The 19,334-nt window shown below is 33.6% G+C and overlaps 2 protein-coding genes across 6 annotated transcripts in view; both read right to left on the bottom strand.

Moving 5' to 3' along the window:
* IP3K1 (inositol-trisphosphate 3-kinase-like protein) overlaps positions 1-11,615 on the bottom strand; it is a 180,973-nt gene extending 169,358 nt beyond the window's left edge. The window contains exons 1-2 of one of the 5 annotated variants that reach the window (XM_074127026.1): positions 11,598-11,615; positions 8,201-8,269 (exon numbers count right to left, since the gene is read on the bottom strand). In XM_074127026.1, the coding sequence (XP_073983127.1) occupies positions 8,201-8,263 (63 nt within the window). In that variant the 5' untranslated portion in view covers positions 8,264-8,269; positions 11,598-11,615. Of the gene's footprint in view, positions 1-8,185; positions 8,270-8,349; positions 8,368-8,515; positions 8,717-11,597 lie in introns of those variants that run through there. The other 4 variants (XM_074127021.1, XM_074127020.1, XM_074127022.1 and 1 more) reach the window with 4 other exon arrangements.
* Positions 11,616-13,130: 1,515 nt separating this feature from the next.
* Positions 13,131-18,472, bottom strand: Nct (Nicastrin). Its single transcript, XM_074127014.1, has one exon. It carries the CDS (start codon positions 18,325-18,327, stop codon positions 16,294-16,296), a length of 2,034 nt encoding a protein of 677 aa, XP_073983115.1. The 5' UTR covers positions 18,328-18,472; the 3' UTR covers positions 13,131-16,293.
* Between the last annotated feature and the right edge of the window lie 862 nt (positions 18,473-19,334).

Here is a 19,334-nt window from a genome sequence, read left to right as displayed (position 1 = left end):
CGGGTCTAGCCTATAACCGCCTAACATACTTTACTATAAATCCCTCATATTAACACATTAAATAGAATGCAAGGCCTAGACTAGTAGCGCAATACATCTTAGCTTTGCGGGTCTAGCCTATAACCGCCTAACATACTTCACTATAAATTCCTCATATTAACACATTAAATAAAATGCAAGGCCTAGACTAGCACCGCAATACATCTTAGCTTTGCGGGTCTAGCCTATAACCGCCTAACATACTTCACTATAAATTCCTCATATTAACACATTAAATAAAATGCAAGGCCTAGACTAGCACCGCAATACATCTTAGCTTTGCGGGTCTAGCCTATAACCGCCTAACATACTTTACTACAAACTTCCTCATATTAACACATTAAATAAAATGCAAGGCCTAGACTAGCACCGCAATACATCTTAGCTTTGCGGGTCTAGCCTATAACCGCCTAACATACTTTACTATAAATCCCTCATATTAACACATTAAATAGAATGCAAGGCCTAGACTAGTAGCGCAATACATCTTAGCTTTGCGGGTCTAGCCTATAACCGCCTAACATACTTCACTATAAATTCCTCATATTAACACATTAAATAAAATGCAAGGCCTAGACTAGCACCGCAATACATCTTAGCTTTGCGGGTCTAGCCTATAACCGCCTAACATACTTTACTACAAACTTCCTCATATTAACACATTAAATAAAATGCAAGGCCTAGACTAGCACCGCAATACATCTTAGCTTTGCGGGTCTAGCCTATAACCGCCTAACATACTTTACTACAAACTTCCTCATATTAACACATTAAATAAAATGCAAGGCCTAGACTAGCACCGCAATACATCTTAGCTTTGCGGGTCTAGCCTATAACCGCCTAACATACTTCACTATAAATTCCTCATATTAACACATTAAATAAAATGCAAGGCCTAGACTAGCACCGCAATACATCTTAGCTTTGCGGGTCTAGCCTGTAACCGCCTAACATACTTTACTATAAATCCCTCATATTAACACATTAAATAAAATGCAAGGCCTAGACTAGCACCGCAATACATCTTAGCTTTGCGGGTCTAGCCTATAACCGCCTAACATACTTTACTATAAATCCCTCATATTAACACATTAAATAGAATGCAAGGCCTAGACTAGTAGCGCAATACATCTTAGCTTTGCGGGTCTAGCCTATAACCGCTTAACATACTTTACTATAAATTCCTCATATTAACACATTAACTAAAATACAAGGCTTAGACTAGTACCGCAATACATCTTAGCTTTGCGGGTCTAGCCTATAACCGCTTAACATACTTTACTATAAATTCCTCATATTAACACATTAACTAAAATACAAGGCTTAGACTAGCACCGCAATACATCTTAGCTTTGCGGGTCTAGCCTATAACCGCCTAACATACTTTACTATAAATCCCTCATATTAACACATTAAATAGAATGCAAGGCCTAGACTAGTAGCGCAATACATCTTAGCTTTGCGGGTCTAGCCTATAACCGGTTAACATACTTTACTATAAATTCCTCATATTAACACATTAAATAAAATGCAAGGCCTAGACTAGCACCGCAATACATCTTAGCTTTGCGGGTCTAGCCTATAACCGCCTAACATACTTTACTACAAACTTCCTCATATTAACACATTAAATAAAATGCAAGGCCTAGACTAGCACCGCAATACATCTTAGCTTTGCGGGTCTAGCCTATAACCGCCTAACATACTTTACTATAAATCCCTCATATTAACACATTAAATAGAATGCAAGGCCTAGACTAGTAGCGCAATACATCTTAGCTTTGCGGGTCTAGCCTATAACCGCCTAACATACTTCACTATAAATTCCTCATATTAACACATTAAATAAAATGCAAGGCCTAGACTAGCACCGCAATACATCTTAGCTTTGCGGGTCTAGCCTATAACCGCCTAACATACTTTACTACAAACTTCCTCATATTAACACATTAAATAAAATGCAAGGCCTAGACTAGCACCGCAATACATCTTAGCTTTGCGGGTCTAGCCTATAACCGCCTAACATACTTTACTATAAATCCCTCATATTAACACATTAAATAGAATGCAAGGCCTAGACTAGTAGCGCAATACATCTTAGCTTTGCGGGTCTAGCCTATAACCGCCTAACATACTTCACTATAAATTCCTCATATTAACACATTAAATAAAATGCAAGGCCTAGACTAGCACCGCAATACATCTTAGCTTTGCGGGTCTAGCCTATAACCGCCTAACATACTTTACTACAAACTTCCTCATATTAACACATTAAATAAAATGCAAGGCCTAGACTAGCACCGCAATACATCTTAGCTTTGCGGGTCTAGCCTATAACCGCCTAACATACTTTACTACAAACTTCCTCATATTAACACATTAAATAAAATGCAAGGCCTAGACTAGCACCGCAATACATCTTAGCTTTGCGGGTCTAGCCTATAACCGCCTAACATACTTCACTATAAATTCCTCATATTAACACATTAAATAAAATGCAAGGCCTAGACTAGCACCGCAATACATCTTAGCTTTGCGGGTCTAGCCTGTAACCGCCTAACATACTTTACTATAAATCCCTCATATTAACACATTAAATAAAATGCAAGGCCTAGACTAGCACCGCAATACATCTTAGCTTTGCGGGTCTAGCCTATAACCGCCTAACATACTTTACTATAAATCCCTCATATTAACACATTAAATAGAATGCAAGGCCTAGACTAGTAGCGCAATACATCTTAGCTTTGCGGGTCTAGCCTATAACCGCTTAACATACTTTACTATAAATTCCTCATATTAACACATTAACTAAAATACAAGGCTTAGACTAGTACCGCAATACATCTTAGCTTTGCGGGTCTAGCCTATAACCGCTCGACTACCGTGGCACCTCACATTTTTACGTGTATACGTGCAAAGTACAGTCTTATTACTTGGTACATAACAAATGAGAATAAAAATACACATAAATCGAACTCTGACGTCAGTTGATTGAGCGAAAGTACCAAGTTGCAGAATGTGGCAATTCTACAAAAATATACACTCAAAATTTGTCACCATCGCAATATTTCTCTTATCAAAGAAAGGAGTGAAAGAATATGATTTTTTTTTTTTTTTAAGTTGAACTCTTTAAGTTTGATGTCAAAATCGGATCAGTTGAAAAGTCGGGATTACGTTTCTGAATGTTAAAAAAGAGGAATGAAAAACAACTTTGAAACGTCAAAACTTTGTTAAATAATTTAGCTACCAACAGAAAATTTTAAAAATATATGTATGAAAAGTAACGCCAACTAATCTCAGCGTTTCCAAAGTACAATCCCACAATCTTACCATAATAAACTTATCGATTCCAGATAAACTCACCAACCAGGGATCTACGTCACACAAACAAGAGAAGAAGACCGTTACACTGGAGGCTCGTCGCCATCTTAACTATTTTTCTACTAATACAACTCCTCTTTAAAAAAAAAAAAGGATATGAGAGACTTCTTTGGAAATAGGGCATAATTTCTAGTACCCCCTCCACACACACCCAGAGTATTATAGCTTGCCTTTCCTAGAAACAAATCAACACAACATGAACAATCCGACATGCAGGGAATTAAATTGTTTTAAAAGGGGAAAGTCCCAAGAATGGTAATTGAGTTGTCCTATTTACAGCTTGGTTTTTTTTTTAACCTGCACAATATCCGGTATTATTTTTCACGTTTTCCTTTTTTCAGGCAGGCTTTACGTCCAACTACCAAATTAGGTGTCGTGGACGGAGGCGTCTAGCAAACATACTTTACTATAAATTCCTCATATTAACACATTAAACAAAATCCAAGGCCTAGACTAGTACCGCAATACATCTTAGCTTTGCGGGTCTAGCCTATAACCGCAAGGGCTACCGTGGTGCCTATTCATTATTATATATTATATATTTATTTTTTTCTAATAATTTACAAATTTCACAACTGCATAAAATGATGCAACAAGCAAAAATAGTCTATAAACATACATGTATATAATATGTACAAGCATGATAACGAAAACGGAAATCAGACAGTGTTGATATGAACCGATTACTGCTAATATTCCGAATTTATTTTTATTATTATTATTTTTGAATAAGTTTTCTACAAAAATTCGTTTTACATTTTAAGTTGTCAGCAACTTCCGATTTGTCTTTAAAAAAACTTACGTGCAACAGTTCCCACCAGATTTATTAATTAGATAAACAAATATTGAATGTCTTAATAATAAGTAATGATTTATAATTTATTATGAAGTTGTCAAAAGTTTTTAGGTGAGATATTATTTAGGATGTATATATATAAAGTGTCTGTTTGTCTGTCACTCAGCCCGCTCTCTCCTCTGAGTGTCTATGTGTGAGTGTTCGGTTTGACGTCAATGGTGACCTCCTATATCTCCCCTTCTCAGAGCTGTAATGAACTCTTTCCGCCCAGTGCCTCGCCTCCTATCAACCAACTCATACTTTATTTTGGTTTCTTGAAGGAGCCACTCGCTTAAGACTGTAACAAGGAGAGTGGCAAGTCTCTCTCGCACACAGTATTCTTTCTATTTATAACTCTCTTAAAAAAAAATAATAAGAAAAACTAACAAGATGTTTTTTCCTGCTACAAAATCTTTAGCTCCAAACTACCATACATTGTCTTTAAATTCTGTATTTCAGATACATATTTACTAAATTAATAACAGCATATAATTTGTAAAAACGGGAAATGTTACTATTGACGATAAGCCTAGTCCCCTACCCCACCAGCAGAACTCTCTAGGAACTTATTGGGTTTTAGGAAGTAATGAGATCACGTGGCCAACGCCGTTTTAAGAGTGACGTGAAGGATTGTCAGGATGTGGGACGATTTAGATAGTGATTGAGCCAGAGGATTTGGGTGATCAGAGAGAGTTTGCTGTGGAAATTTCTGGAATCGGGTGTCGATTAACTTCATTTACATACGGAATATTGAGATCATGATGGAGGGTGCGGTTGGAGACACATCGAATGGGCGCATTAACGATTCGGCCAGAGGACTTTAGACTGGAAAGATTGGATAGGTTGGATGTTGGATGATTTTAGCGGAGCCCCACAATTCACTGCTCCATATGTCCATATTGGTCGTAATAATGTTTTGTAAAGTGTATAAGTTTGTTTTGTACGTTCATGGAGGATTTCGGTCCAAGGAGTCTCCTTAGTAGTCCGCAACGTCTGTTCAGTTCTTGTCCTTTTCTCCTCTCACTCTCTCTCTCACGCTCTCTCACTCACTCTCTCACTCCGGAAATGTCAACTGCTTTCACCATCGTGTAACCAGACAGGTTTCTATCTTTTAGTTTTGATTTGCAACCTGTAGCCTTGGGAAATGCAGAAGTTAAAATCGAAACGTTAGCAGATGAAAATATTTGCTAATATTTTCTAGTCAACAATAATTTAAGTTTTGTATTTTAAACAATGAAGTGCTTTAAAGAAAATTCAGATCTCATTAGGATGCTAGTGCTTTCTTGTAATGCAATTTCATAAAAGTAAATTAAGTAAAGTAATTGCCTATTGCCTATTTTTTCAGGCAGGCTTTACATCCAACTACCAAATTAGGTGTCGTGGACGGAGGCGACAAGCAAACATACTTCACTATAAATTCCTCATATTAACACATTAAACAAAATGCAAGGCCTAGACTAGTACCGCAATACATCTTAGCTTTGCGGGTCTAGCCTATAACCGCCTAACATACTTTACTATAAATTCCTCATATTAACTATTAAATAGAATGCAAGGTCTAGACTAGTGCCGCAATACATCTTAGCTTTGTGGGTCTAGCCTATAACCGCCTAACATACTTTACTATAAATTCCTCACATTAACACATTAAATAAAATGCAAGGCCTAGACTAGTACCGCAATACATCTTAGCTTAGACTATAACCGCCTGACATACTTTACTATAAATTCCTCATATTAACCATTAAATAAAGTGCAAGGACTATACTAGTACAGCAATACATCTTAGCTTTGCGGGTCTAGCCTATAACCGCCTAACATACTTTACTATAAATTCCTCACATTAACACATTAAATAAAATGCAAGGCCTAGACTAGTACCGCAATACATCTTAGCTTTGCGGGTCTAGCCTATAACCGCCTAACATACTTTACTATAAATTCCTCACATTAACACATTAAATAAAATGCAAGGCCTAGACTAGTACCGCAATACATCTTAGCTTTGCGGGTCTAGCCTATAACCGCCTAACATACTTTACTATAAATTCCTCACATTAACACATTAAATAAAATGCAAGGCCTAGACTAGTACCGCAATACATCTTAGCTTTGGGGGTCTACCCTAGAACCTCTAGACTATCGTGGCGCCTTTTAATGCACTTTCATTTGCAGGATGGATTTTTTGCTTGTCGGAAAGTTTTCGGAAAATGATTTTCTCTAAAACATCGTACAAACATAACACATTTATAGCTCTATTGCTTTTCATCTGAATCTTTTTAGAGAAGTGGTAGAGAGAGATAAACATAGCTCTAAAGTGCAACTTCAGTCTGATGTAAAGATTTACTAAGTGCAAATACCTGTATAAGAAAGAACTAAATACGTTTCAAAAAAAATGTCAAACTTTGAACCATTGAACCTTGTGAATTCACAGGAAGTGTAAGTAGCGTGAGTATTTACACAATTAATCATGAAAAGAAGAAATTTAATCATTAAAATTCTAGAAAAAAAAGTTGATTGCGCAAATTGACCTTTTTCTTAATTTATGTGATTGAGGTTATAAAACATAAATAAACTAAACGATAAATGTCAATCATGGCGTCTATTTTTCTAGACATTGTAAAGCTTTTAGAAAATTCATAATGATGAATCATTCAAAATAGAAAAACATTTTGTACACTTGGGTAATAAAAAAAAACAATCTCATTTTAAGCTAACACCACGGTGTCACTACAACAACAACAACAACAACAACAATAATAATAATAATAACAACAGCATTTTTTAAAAATCTATCGTTTTATCCATCTTTAGCAAGATGTTTTTCCTATTTTTCCGGTTATGGTCTTTCATACCAATCAGATAACTCCAACAAGTTTGACTTCCATCTTAAAAAAAAGCTCATCATATATTGGCCAATGTTCAACTCTACAACTAATGATAAAACAACCTCTGGATGGTGAGATCGAAACTGGTTTAAAAAAAAAAAAAAAAAACGTGCATGCTTTGACAGGTCAACCATATGATCCAGTAGGGCGGACTCAATCACATTTTCAATCAAAACAGTAGCTGCAGAGCTAATTTGAGTGCACCCCTTTCTTTGGTGTGAAAGAGAGCGAAGCTTCTTAAAGGGATATGAAGTTAAGAGATAAAAACGATAGTATTTACTACCCTTAGTCGATACTCCCCACGACAGAGAAAGGGCTAGGTAGCAATAGATGAAGAGTCACATCAATTTTGATAGGCCATATAAGAGTGTAAAAAGATTGGAAACACTAAGCTTTCAGTCTAGCGAGTCCAGAATGTGGATTTGACGAAGCAGAAGTTTAAAGAAGATGAAGTATCTGAAGACAAAAGTCAAAAAGTACCCAGACCAGATGAAATAATAGAGACAATGACGAATCGATGTTAAATCGATCAGGACCATCTATATACCAACTGACAACTTGAGGCTCCTCCATTTGAAAGAGAAGAGATACCAGAAAATATATTATGTATTTCGTTATGAACTCGAAACAGAATAGACAAAAGACCATTTCTTACACTAATAGTCATCTTTACACTTATCTTTACTAGCCTTATAATCTTCGGCCTAGTCAAAGCACTAACTCAGTACACAAAAGAGCTACTTAAATACAAGAACTGTAACATCAATAATGTATAGCATCAAAATTAAAAGTATTGAAACCGTGACACTCAAATATGTTTCAATTTACCATTGAATAACAAAAGAAAATGGTTTTCTTTTAAAGTCTATATCAATACAGGAAAAAATGCCAATACTTCTATCATTATTTATTTGGTATTTTACCAAAATAAATGGCTATTTTTGCACCATAATCATTTTTTTTTAATAAATCAATAAGAAACACAAAATCAACCAAGATTATAAATTGCATTTTTACAAGAACACTTAAATATACATACATTTTGTACACATACCTTACTATTAGATGCTCCAAACTTCAATACACCATTCTTAAACTTCGTCAAACTTTTTGACATTAGATACTGTAAAAGAAAAAAAAAATATATGTACTTAAAAAAATAAAAGAATTAAACTAAAACTTCTAATCTTTAAATGTGGTTACCAACAAATCTAACACAAACAACCTTTTAACATAAGCAATCTTTAAAATGTATAAGATTATTAGCTAAATTATCTAAAAAATCTTTGCTAGTAAAAAAAATAGAACATGTAAACAAACAACATGTGTTAACCATTTCTGTCACTTTATAACCCTAAAATTAACTTACTTGTTTAATTTCATTTCTTAAATTAAAAGCTGTTGAATAAGACTCAGGTGGAAAACCGGATGATGTATTATTTTCCATAATTAAGCAGAAAATTAGGTAAACAAAATTAAAAAAAGAAAACAAACTAGAAAGAAAAACCCACTAAACAAGCATCTTAACAGCTGAGGTGAACATACGATTACTACGAATGGCAAAGGTCTACTATCATAGTATACAAATTGGTATAGTAACGCCCCCTTCGACTCAATACAATAACCAACATCGATTATTAACATCGATGAGTGAAGTTATGTTAGATGATTAAAGAAGGGTTTACATAAAATTTACTTAGAAATAATCAGGAAGGTTACACTGTAACAACATTAAACTCGAATTAGGATAAAAATTGATATTTAAATTATAAAAATTACTAATTTTGTAAAGTAAAATTAAGAAACAGTTTAAATCTCATATTAGGTAAGGATTGAATTTAAGTTGTAAGCTACCAGTTCCTGTTCCGAATTATATTTTGTTTCACTTTACGAACAAACAATTACAAAAGTATGGAACGAGTTTTGAACCAATTTACAACAATAAGGTTCACAAATTTCGCTTACTTTAAAGAACTAATTTCTAAATCGGCCAGAACCAAATTGCCAAAGCAATCTTTAATTGAATTTACATGTTCCATAAACAACCAAAAACTTTTTGAAAACCAGACGGAATAAACAAAAAAAAAATTGAATATGGATGTGCCGCGGTTAAAAGAAGGTTTTGTAAAACTTAACTATAGCATTGAACTGAAAAGGTTCGACCAAATACAAAAATCTTCAAAGAATCTAGTCTGTAATCTTAAGAATCAAGGCACTACAGTTAACGGTGCTTTCTACGTCTCTAAACATGCTATTCGCGCAATCTTAAGAATCAGAACCAACGCTTTACAGTTAACGCTGCTTTCTACGTCTCTAATCATGCTAATCGCACAGAACTCCTACAACCACAAAAAAAAAAAAGATTCATTTTACAGCTTCTGAACTTTTTTTTTTAGTTCATGATCAGATCCTAGGGAAGGGATTAGCTATGAGGTTAGCATACTGGACTCCCACGCGGAGGTCCCGGGTTCGAATCCAGCAGCTGACCCTTAGATTTTCTCTTCCTAAGAGCTTCTTACAGCTCACTGTCCGGTGATGGACAGTGTTGCCTGTAACGAGAGAACACTGTCCGGAGGCCGGCAGAGCACTGGAAAAAGCTCCAGGCGCTAATGACCTCAGCTGTTGATGCGCAAAAAAAAAAAAAAAAAAAAAAAAAAAAAGATCAGATCCTTTTTAACAATTACTTTAATAATATCTAGAGTGTTTTGCTTCAGCAAAGACTTCTATAGTATTTTCCAATAATCTGTTTAAAATTATCACGTATCTACAGAATATTATTATTAGCTTGAAGAGAAAAATGAGTTTCCTAATTATGTATGATGGACTCTACCTTAATAAAAAAGATTTCAAACAAGTAGCAAGCGATAAAGGTAGAAGACACCTTGTATCAAAAGCATTTAACATGGTTTGCAGATAACGTGATGGCACTAAATGTGAATAAACAAGAAAAATTAGTGTTTAACCTGAGCGAAGATTCCGTGGAAATCTAGATTTCATCAAAGACAGCTTTTCCTATAAAGTGAGAATGTAAGAGAGAGAGAGAGAGAGAAATGGACAATGCAGATAATTTGACTCACTGTTCAGACCAATCTTCAAGAACTTGAAAATCCTCACATTTTCATTGTTTAAGAAAATGTGAATAAAATAAGTTCTAGCAAATGGAAGTGGTTCTCAACTAATTTGGATAGCTAAAAATGTTATGGACACAGGAATTCCACCAAAATTAACTATTTATGCCACACAAAGTGGAATACCTAGACAGATTGCCAACACTATGTCTTCATATTTATATCAAAATAACAGAAACGTCTAGGTAAGTAGTTTCCCTAAGTACTAATCAATGCAAAATCAGTTATTTAAAAATCGTAATTATTCGATCATGCTGGTGTTGAATAAAATCAAATCAGTGGGAATTCAATAAATAGAAAATTCCTATGAAATGAACATAATGCTTATGTTGAGTGTTTAGTTAATTCTTCTTCTGATTGAAATATGTGTCTCAAATTTGTATTCGAAATCAAGAAACAAACAGAAATTAATATTAGACTTTTGAATTATATGCTTTTCTTACCTATCTTTTTTAACACATTTTAAATAATGCTGGGTAATCTATTTTGAGAATTCATGTTGGGAAAATACAGAAAAATAAACTCAATATTTGTCACAAAATTAGACCACAAATGAGAAACAAAATCTCGTTAGTTTTTCACTTCAGAAAATCATTTTCGTACACAAGCGCTGACTAGTGGACATTTCTGTAAGTTTGTTCTTTGGGCATGTTCTTGATAAAAGGCAAATATTTTATTTTATTTTATTGTATCACACATATTTTAACGCATAACACAAGCAATAATTTTAAAACATTAAATAGTTTTAAAGCAACCTTTCTATCAAGACTCTAACAACGGAGCAAAGTTACAAAAAATGTCCAAATGTTTGTAGTGTCCAGTAACGATGCTAAAGTTTTACCAAGTAAAACAGTTAATAAAAAATAATATATTCATTCATAATTTATTTACTATCTAATAAATAAATCTTAAACTGATTATTAGATTCTGATCCTAATTAGTAGTATGCTTATGCTATATAATTGGCATATAACCCTATTTACTGAAAGAAGTAATTTCTTTTATATTCTTAAAAGCAGTTACATATGTTTTAAAATTTTAATTTATATACCTAATTAATAAATGAATTCGTTCGTTCGAGTACAAAATCTAACATCTAAGAAGCATAGTGTAAGTCTAAAATAAAAGTTACAGAAAATAGAGACTTACTGAAAATTAGTTGATATTAAAAGCTAAAAAATAAATTACTCAAAAAAATATTCCTCAAAGAAGAGCTTTGAAATAAAATTATTGTAAATACATGTTTTATTGTATTGAAATATAAAAAGTTTAAAATTATTTTGACTTTTTTATTATAGAATTCAAACTTTCTTTTTTACTTACCAAAAAAAATTAAATATTATAAGTGAATTTCCCGTTAACACAAAATACATTTTAAATCAAAAATGGCGAACTTCACTACAAAGGTGAAAAGGCAGTGCCTTAACGTTCAGCTAACTACCTACATTGATCATTTAACTGTATTATTTCATCAATTTTTTAGTTTAATATTTTTTATTAAAATAATATTAACCATAAGTTATTTTTTGTTAAAATATTATTGTTCCAAAAAATTCTAATAAAAAAAAACACATTAAAGAAACAGTAAATTAACCTACCAGAATCCTATCTCACTAAAGTTTAACTAGACGTTAAAAATGTAAACATAATTTAGACTTTACTTTAACAGTAAAGTAAAGGCTGTAGAAGATATGTTTGTTATTTCGAAGTTCACTGATGAAAAAAGTATTTAAAAATATAATTTTAAGTTTGTAATAAAATGGAAATTTCTTTATAAAATAAATTTCCTGAAAATAATCTAAAGTAAAATGATCGAAGGATTGCTAAGTTTTCAATAGTTTTTAGCAGTGCAAAAAGTTCATATCAAATAGGTATTATTAATTCTATAAAATAGATTTTTTTTGGCCCATCTGGTATTCAGACTTATCTGGAAGGTAAAGTACAGTTTCACATTTGAAATGATTACTCTGTTGATTCATCATTTCGTACACAAAGCTCTTTTGACTGATGAAGTTTGCAATATTTTAAGGAATTTATAATCAATTATTAGTTTTTGGGGCATTCACATAAAGAAAGAGTCACCTGTGAGATAACAAGTTGCTTGCTGGCAATGTTTTTTTCTCTTGGGGCATTCTTCTCTTTTCTTCATTTGCAAGCTTCATTTAAATCTATAGTTCCCCACTAATGATAGGTAAAAACCTGTAGCATCTTCGGTAGTAGAACAACTCACCCAAGTTCTCTAGAGGAATTGCAGGAGCCCGAGCTGGCAACAAGGAATGAAACTATTTAAGAGAGTGTGGGGCTCCCCAACATGCCATGCCCCAAAGTTTCTCAGTTGTTGTAGTTAGTGCTCTCTAAAATCATAAGAAAACACCAAGCTCACCAAGAAAGTGAATCTCTTTTATGTACCATGCAACCATCCCTGATTTTAAAAATTTGCCTCAAAGTGTTTAGGAGGGAGGATGTACACCCACCTGACAAGCCATGAAAACACCCGGTTTTCTAGGAATGTATTCCGTGGTACGGTAATGGCCATTGGCACATTCTGGCTCCAGAAAATAATATCCCTAATTCCACAGAGAAGACATGGACATACCCGTCTGTACACTGGCTGGCCAGGCTTTCTGGGGAACCCCATGTAAGAGAAGGAGCCAACAATTTGGAATTACTCCCTAAAAAATTGTAAACCCATACCTTCAAGCTAGGGTAGCACGGGCACCGTCCTCTTCTATTCCGTGACATTTAAGGAGGAGAAGAAATACTCAAACCTTTTTAAAAAAACTGGGAAAGGCTACTTACCCCGAGGAGACGCCTATATTCTGCAAAGCATAGGAAAAAGCAAAATGAAAAGAAAAATTATTTTGCATTTAGTCCTGCCTAAAAATTCTTTTATTTGTTGTACATTCCTTATTCTATTACTAGTTACTTATTACATTTCTTTTTTTTATTTATTTTCTATGTTCAATTAAGCAATTAATCGAAGATTAGATTACAAATTATTAAGTTCTGAACTAGTTAAAATAATTATTTGTTTGGAATCAATTATTATTATTTTTAAAGAACACAATGAATACCAATGAATAATCACAGCCTTAAAAATAAAAGTTAAAAAAAAATGAAGCATTAAATGAATTATAACTAAGACAAAAATAATTTAAAATCTTAATTTACTACTTTTAAGATGTCTGTACATTTAATCACTAAGCTAATTCATTAAAATTAACAAAAAGATGCTGTGTTAAGGGTAATAAATTATTAAATACTGTAATAACTTCTAAAATCAATAAATCACTATGGAAAGATTGACAATTCTCAATTAAGTTTGCACCAAACAGTAATAAAATATCTTAAATCAAAAATTTTCTTAGAATCATGATTGAGAATTATTTTTAGTGTTTTTGTTTTTCTGTGACTTAAATATTTATTGCTTAAAAAAATAACTGAATCTTTTAGGCACCTTTTTTTAATTTCTTGCCTTTGTCTTATTTTTATAATTATTACATACAAAGAGTTTTTATTATTATTTTCTTATAATTTAAATACAGTTATTTCTGACTTTTACATTAAAGTTAATCTTAAAAGACAGAGGCGGATTTAGGTAGGTTTTGAGGCGTTAGGCGTCAGAAAAAATGGAAAACCTAGTATGTTCACTATCTGGGCTTTCTTTTTCTTCTACCGCCGTTGGTTTATAGGAAAATATTAAACTTACAATTGAGAATACCTAAAATGAGTTTTACAAGAGAAATAATTTAAATACAAACTGTTTTTTATTTAAGAAGTTTTTACAACTCATGAAACAATTGTAAGAGAAATTTTCGACAAAAAAATCTCTGAAATAGGAAATATTCATTGAGTAAAGGGGTACCAGAAGGAATTTTCATCAAATCCAGCAATTTAGCAATATTACTACGTCATTGAGTTTGTATGTTAGTTACTCGGATTTTCTTTCTATTCTGGATCTAAGTAGTCATTTGTATGTTAGTTACTCGGATTTTCTTTCTATTCTGGATCTAAGTAGTCATTTGTATGTTAGTTACTTAAGATGTTTTCTTAGAAAACGGCTTCTCGGATTTTCTTTCTATTCTGGGCACATGTTGCATTTAAATAGATCTATAATATTTATTCTAAGTAGTTTTTTTCAGAAACATTCGATTAAGACTTTGATTGGACTACTGGTCGGCGCGATGCTTACGAGCACAACGGGTGAAGTCAGAAACAATAAGAAGGCTCCATGGAAGTAGGACAACGACATAACAGTGTGGATATACCATACTTGGTATGGTCACATACAGAGAATGGGAGACGACGGATGGCCCGGAAGATGGCAACCACCCTTTAATAGAACCACAGGCCGATCGAGGCGGGACTGGCAGCAGTGCATCCAGGAGGTTATGGCCGGCTAAGGACTGCGGGACAGTGATTGCCTGGATAGAGAAGTTTGGATGAAATAAGATCCGTGCAGGCAACCTTCGGGAGACGCCTGAGTAAAAGTAAAAAAAGATTAAGAGCACCTCGGAGAGAGACAGGGGGAATTAGTCAAGCATCTTTCTAAATTGTCATTACAATTGTACTATCTTGCCAACTATCAGAAGAATCAAATGTGGGACTTAATTTCGAAATTTAAAGTGGCAGAAGTGTTTACTGAATAGATTAATCCGTATTTTGGCCGAAAAGTTGTAAAGTAGAAAATAAAATTTGAAATAGTTGGCTTCAAGAGGCGGCTTGCATTTCAGTTCTATTTCATTTTAGCCGAACATTCTTACTTTAATAAGTGCCAGGAGTGTGTAGGCATCAAAATAATGAATGTTCTTACATGAAAAGGATGTCAGTACCTTCTCTCAGGAGAGTTCTACAATAGTAAACAATCATAAAGAGAGCACAATCCTGTAAGATACTTCCATAATGTGGGTTGGCCAAGACTTGTCTTGGAAGATTTGACAAGTCTTTATATAGGGTCTGATCATCCCTAAAAAAAAAAATTAAAAAAAATGGAACTTCCAAAACCAAAATGTAGCGTAATCTGAATGGAAACCAACTTTAGCAACCTTTAGAAACAAGAGAAAAGGCCGTTCTGCAGGAATCATGACGTTCCTGCTGGTAACCCAGTTTAACAACTAGAACAGCAAATTACACTGAATACCATCAATATTCAAACAGACCAATAGTGCTTGCAGAATTAGTAATAGGCATTTACTCTCTAACATAGTGAATACTACTAATTGGTTTTGGCGAACCTACAGGCATTACACTAGCTCAAGGGCATGTGCAGGTTTTTTTAAAAAAAATAAACCATTGGTAGAAGTTTACAGAGTGTGACCAACATTCTGTTCATCGCATAGTGAGACCAAAACCATTTCCAGCCCGGTCTTTCCATAGTAAAGAAGTGCGTATTCTGTAATCTAAAGAGGTGTCTGTTTACCTTAAAGGTGGAAGCGCTGCAGGAGCAAATGGTTTCTGTTAGGGAAAAATGAGCAATCAAAGTTTAAAAGTGAGTAAATTTAAAATTTTCCATTTCTTAAATCGGATTATCTGCTCCAGCAATAGAAATTTCTTGTAACATTTAGATTTATAAAAACAACAGTTTAATATCTATGTCTAACGTTTAAGAGAGCCTCAATGGAGATCTATTCTTTTCGGAGAGTTCATCTTTACAGCTTCCCTATCTTCGCGTTTACTAATCCAGGTGTTGGAAGAGAATATGTTCCTATTTTGATCAATACGATTTTTTTTTAAGAAAATTGGTTTCAATGACAAAGCTGGCACCTAGGGTATACTGCACTTTAAAAATGTATTCATTTTTTGTATACATTCTGAAACAAACTGCAACATAATTAAAAAATTAAATGAGCTTAAGCTTCTTAAGAATCTACACAGTCTCTGCAAATATTTTTAATGTCTTTTCTCTTTTTTCTTTTTTTTACAGATTGCATATTGCTTTTTTTAAAAATACTAAAATGTCCATAGAGATATTGCACTTCTAGGACATTAAGTTGGTTTTTTAGGAAGTTTGAATCTACTACTAGCAACTTGTTGGTGAAATGGGAACAAACAGGATATCAGCTTTCTTATTAAACCAGAACACTACAATGAAGGAGAGAGCTAGCACTGACAAACCTGTGCTCAACACGATCACTTCTTGTTTTCTATAGGGTTTGACAAACAATCCCAAGGAACTAGAATCCCATACTGATTCAGTCCATGTTGCGTACTCACCTGATTTCCAATCGTATCCGTCAATCAAAAACGCTGGACTTTCAGCCGGTGTAAATTGTAGCGTAGAATTGATACAGATACCATTGCCTGATTCACCATTCATCCACATATAGGCAAAACCTTTTTGATTCTCATCGTTGACACAATTTTCACGATCTAGTGTGGTATTCTTGCCAGTTAGATAGGCCAACATGAAACCAGTAACTCTGGTCACATAATTCTCTGGATTATTCTTGACGCCCATATATAATGGAAGCAGATCTGGTAATTTATCACTGGACACAGCGGCTACTTCGTTCATCAGGCGACATTTTCGTGTTTCAATATAACAATGTAATAATTCATCAGTTAATACTACAGACTGTTGATGATCCATAATTGGGGGTTCGATATTCATAGTTTTTCTATAGAGATATGATGCAACAGTTTGGGCAATTCCAGCCAGTCTATTTTGTAAAGCATAGGTGGGCGACTTGTCAATAAATGTACCATTTGCATACACATAACCTAAGTATTTTGCTGTATCAAAGATACTGTTATAGTACTTATTGACGAACACCTGATCGAAATTACTCAAAACTGCCCCACTAATACCTTTATCAATCTTGTAGAAACTCTGAAACGAAGAAGGTGGAAACTCCTTTCTGGAGCTACTTTCAAATGCTAGATCAAAAGCTGTACCATTCAGTTGGCTCATAAAATCGGCCACCACTTCATCCACTGTATGATGTACAAATACTTCATTACTCGAACTCAACTGAGATAATTCTATAAATAGGCGAACATTGTTCAAGGATAGTTTTTGATTCCTGGACAAGAAAACACCCTGTTGCATATCATATACCACCCTACTTGAACCTATATAATCTTCAGCCTCACCATTAAATAAAATAAAAATAACACTTAAATTGTTAGTTGGTTGGATTTCATTTGTAGAAAGCATTCTGTGGAAAATACTGGATGTTGTAATCAATGTAACTAAACCTGTAACAGCGGACATAGCACCCGGAGCAACACCGTCAAATATTGAAAGTGTATCCAATCTGGCTCCTACAAGTATAACATTTCTACTACCACTTTCGGTCCAAGGTAAAACTGGTAGCACCACATTCTCACCTCCTAACGGATCACAGTACTTAGCCGCGTTCACACCGTAAAAGTTTATTCTTCGTAGACAAGTTTCTGAATTAACAGCAGCAAACATGTGAGATTTTAGATGCAATGAACAAAGCGGGCGAGATAATTGAGACTCGTCCAATGGTGGATTGAATTTATCATGGCAATCAGAAATGGCATTGTAATGTTCTAGATTTTTCACAAGAAATATTGGCAAAGGCCAGTCATTCAGCAAGAATCTATTGGCAGTTGGATTCCATTGTACTGGGCAAGTTTTATCCAGCCCAGAATATCTGTTCGGACATACATCGTCTGGCGAAAATGATTCTGGAATCAGATCAATATCTGGTATCAAGGCTGTATTCAATATAATACCACTTACTTTACCACTGTCAATAAGTGAATGAATTACATCATTTCTAAACAAAGCAGGAGTTAATATTATAGCGTACGGACCTGCAACGGCATGACGTAAGAAATCTGTCAAGTTTAGTTCACTCCTAATGAAATGCACTACACCATAACTACCACCTCTAGGCGAAGAACAACCAAACTGATGTGTACCGTTCAACCTTCTAAAACAAGCTGGTGCACCGTCAAATTTCATGTACATCATCTCATGAACATCATGCCTCACACAATAAATAAATGAATTAAAACAAATCAGTCCACTTAAGAAAGTTATAAAAATCATTTTTTGAGAAAACATTGTTTGATAGCACATATTGGCCACTTTCTTATTTCATGCATTCATAAACACATTACGTTTTAAAAATTATAAATTAAACATTTATTTTGAAGCTAAGCACATTACAAAATGATGGTACATCTGATGTAACCTATAACCATAACGTAAAAGCTGAAACTGCAGTAAGGTTATAAAAATATTTCGATATGAGTTTTCTAAAGACAATTATCTGAAAAGCTTTACAGATTAGAAAAACAATAAAATTTAATGCCACAGAACAACTTGAATTACATTTAAATTTTTAACTTTGCCGGATAAGGAATATTAATTGCCATGCCCCCCTTCCATCAATTTTAAATCTTCAGTTTCAATTTTTCTATGTTAGCTCATTATCTTTGTTTAATTTACATTTGTCATACAGGTACTCAAAACACATCTAATTATTTCTTGAAAAGAATATCACTTACTAATACTATATAAAAAAACTTGAATGGAATAATTTTAAATTATTTAGAATCATGTACAAGAACACATCGTTTTATAATCACAGTTATTTGACTTAATGTTAATATAAAGTAAAGGTGACAAATCATCTCAGAAAAATAATCTTCGTGGCTGAACGTACATCAAAAGTAAAATACATTCGAACTCATCGTTTAGCTTAGTTTTTAAAGAAGCTAGAAATATTTTATTACTTAGATTAAAGAAGTTTGAAACATAACATCTTGAATCATTATTTTTTCCTTAAAAATTTAAAGCTAAAGTTCCACACATTTTCATGAAAGAAGGTTCAGCCCAACAGAAAAATCCTTATACGTTTGCTGTAGAAAAATTAAATTCGAATTATCTTCTCAGGTTTTAATAGGTAAAAGTGAAGAATAGGTACCCGGAGGTGTGGCCTAATATCGAAGTTTGATTCGCTATAACCACGTTAACCTGTAAATGATTAACCGTTTTAGTTAAGAAGTGAGTATTGGATGACCATTTTATTGTTTAGATTCATTACTGATGACTCAGTATTTATCATTTTAAATAATCTGAAA

This window comes from Rhodnius prolixus, unplaced genomic scaffold (assembly GCF_049639745.1).
Source record: "Rhodnius prolixus isolate KJV_2025 unplaced genomic scaffold, Rpr scaffold_3, whole genome shotgun sequence".
Taxonomy (NCBI): domain Eukaryota; kingdom Metazoa; phylum Arthropoda; class Insecta; order Hemiptera; family Reduviidae; genus Rhodnius; species Rhodnius prolixus.
The sequence above is the reverse complement of the archived record's forward strand: the minus strand, read 5'-3'. Positions and strand labels throughout refer to the sequence as shown.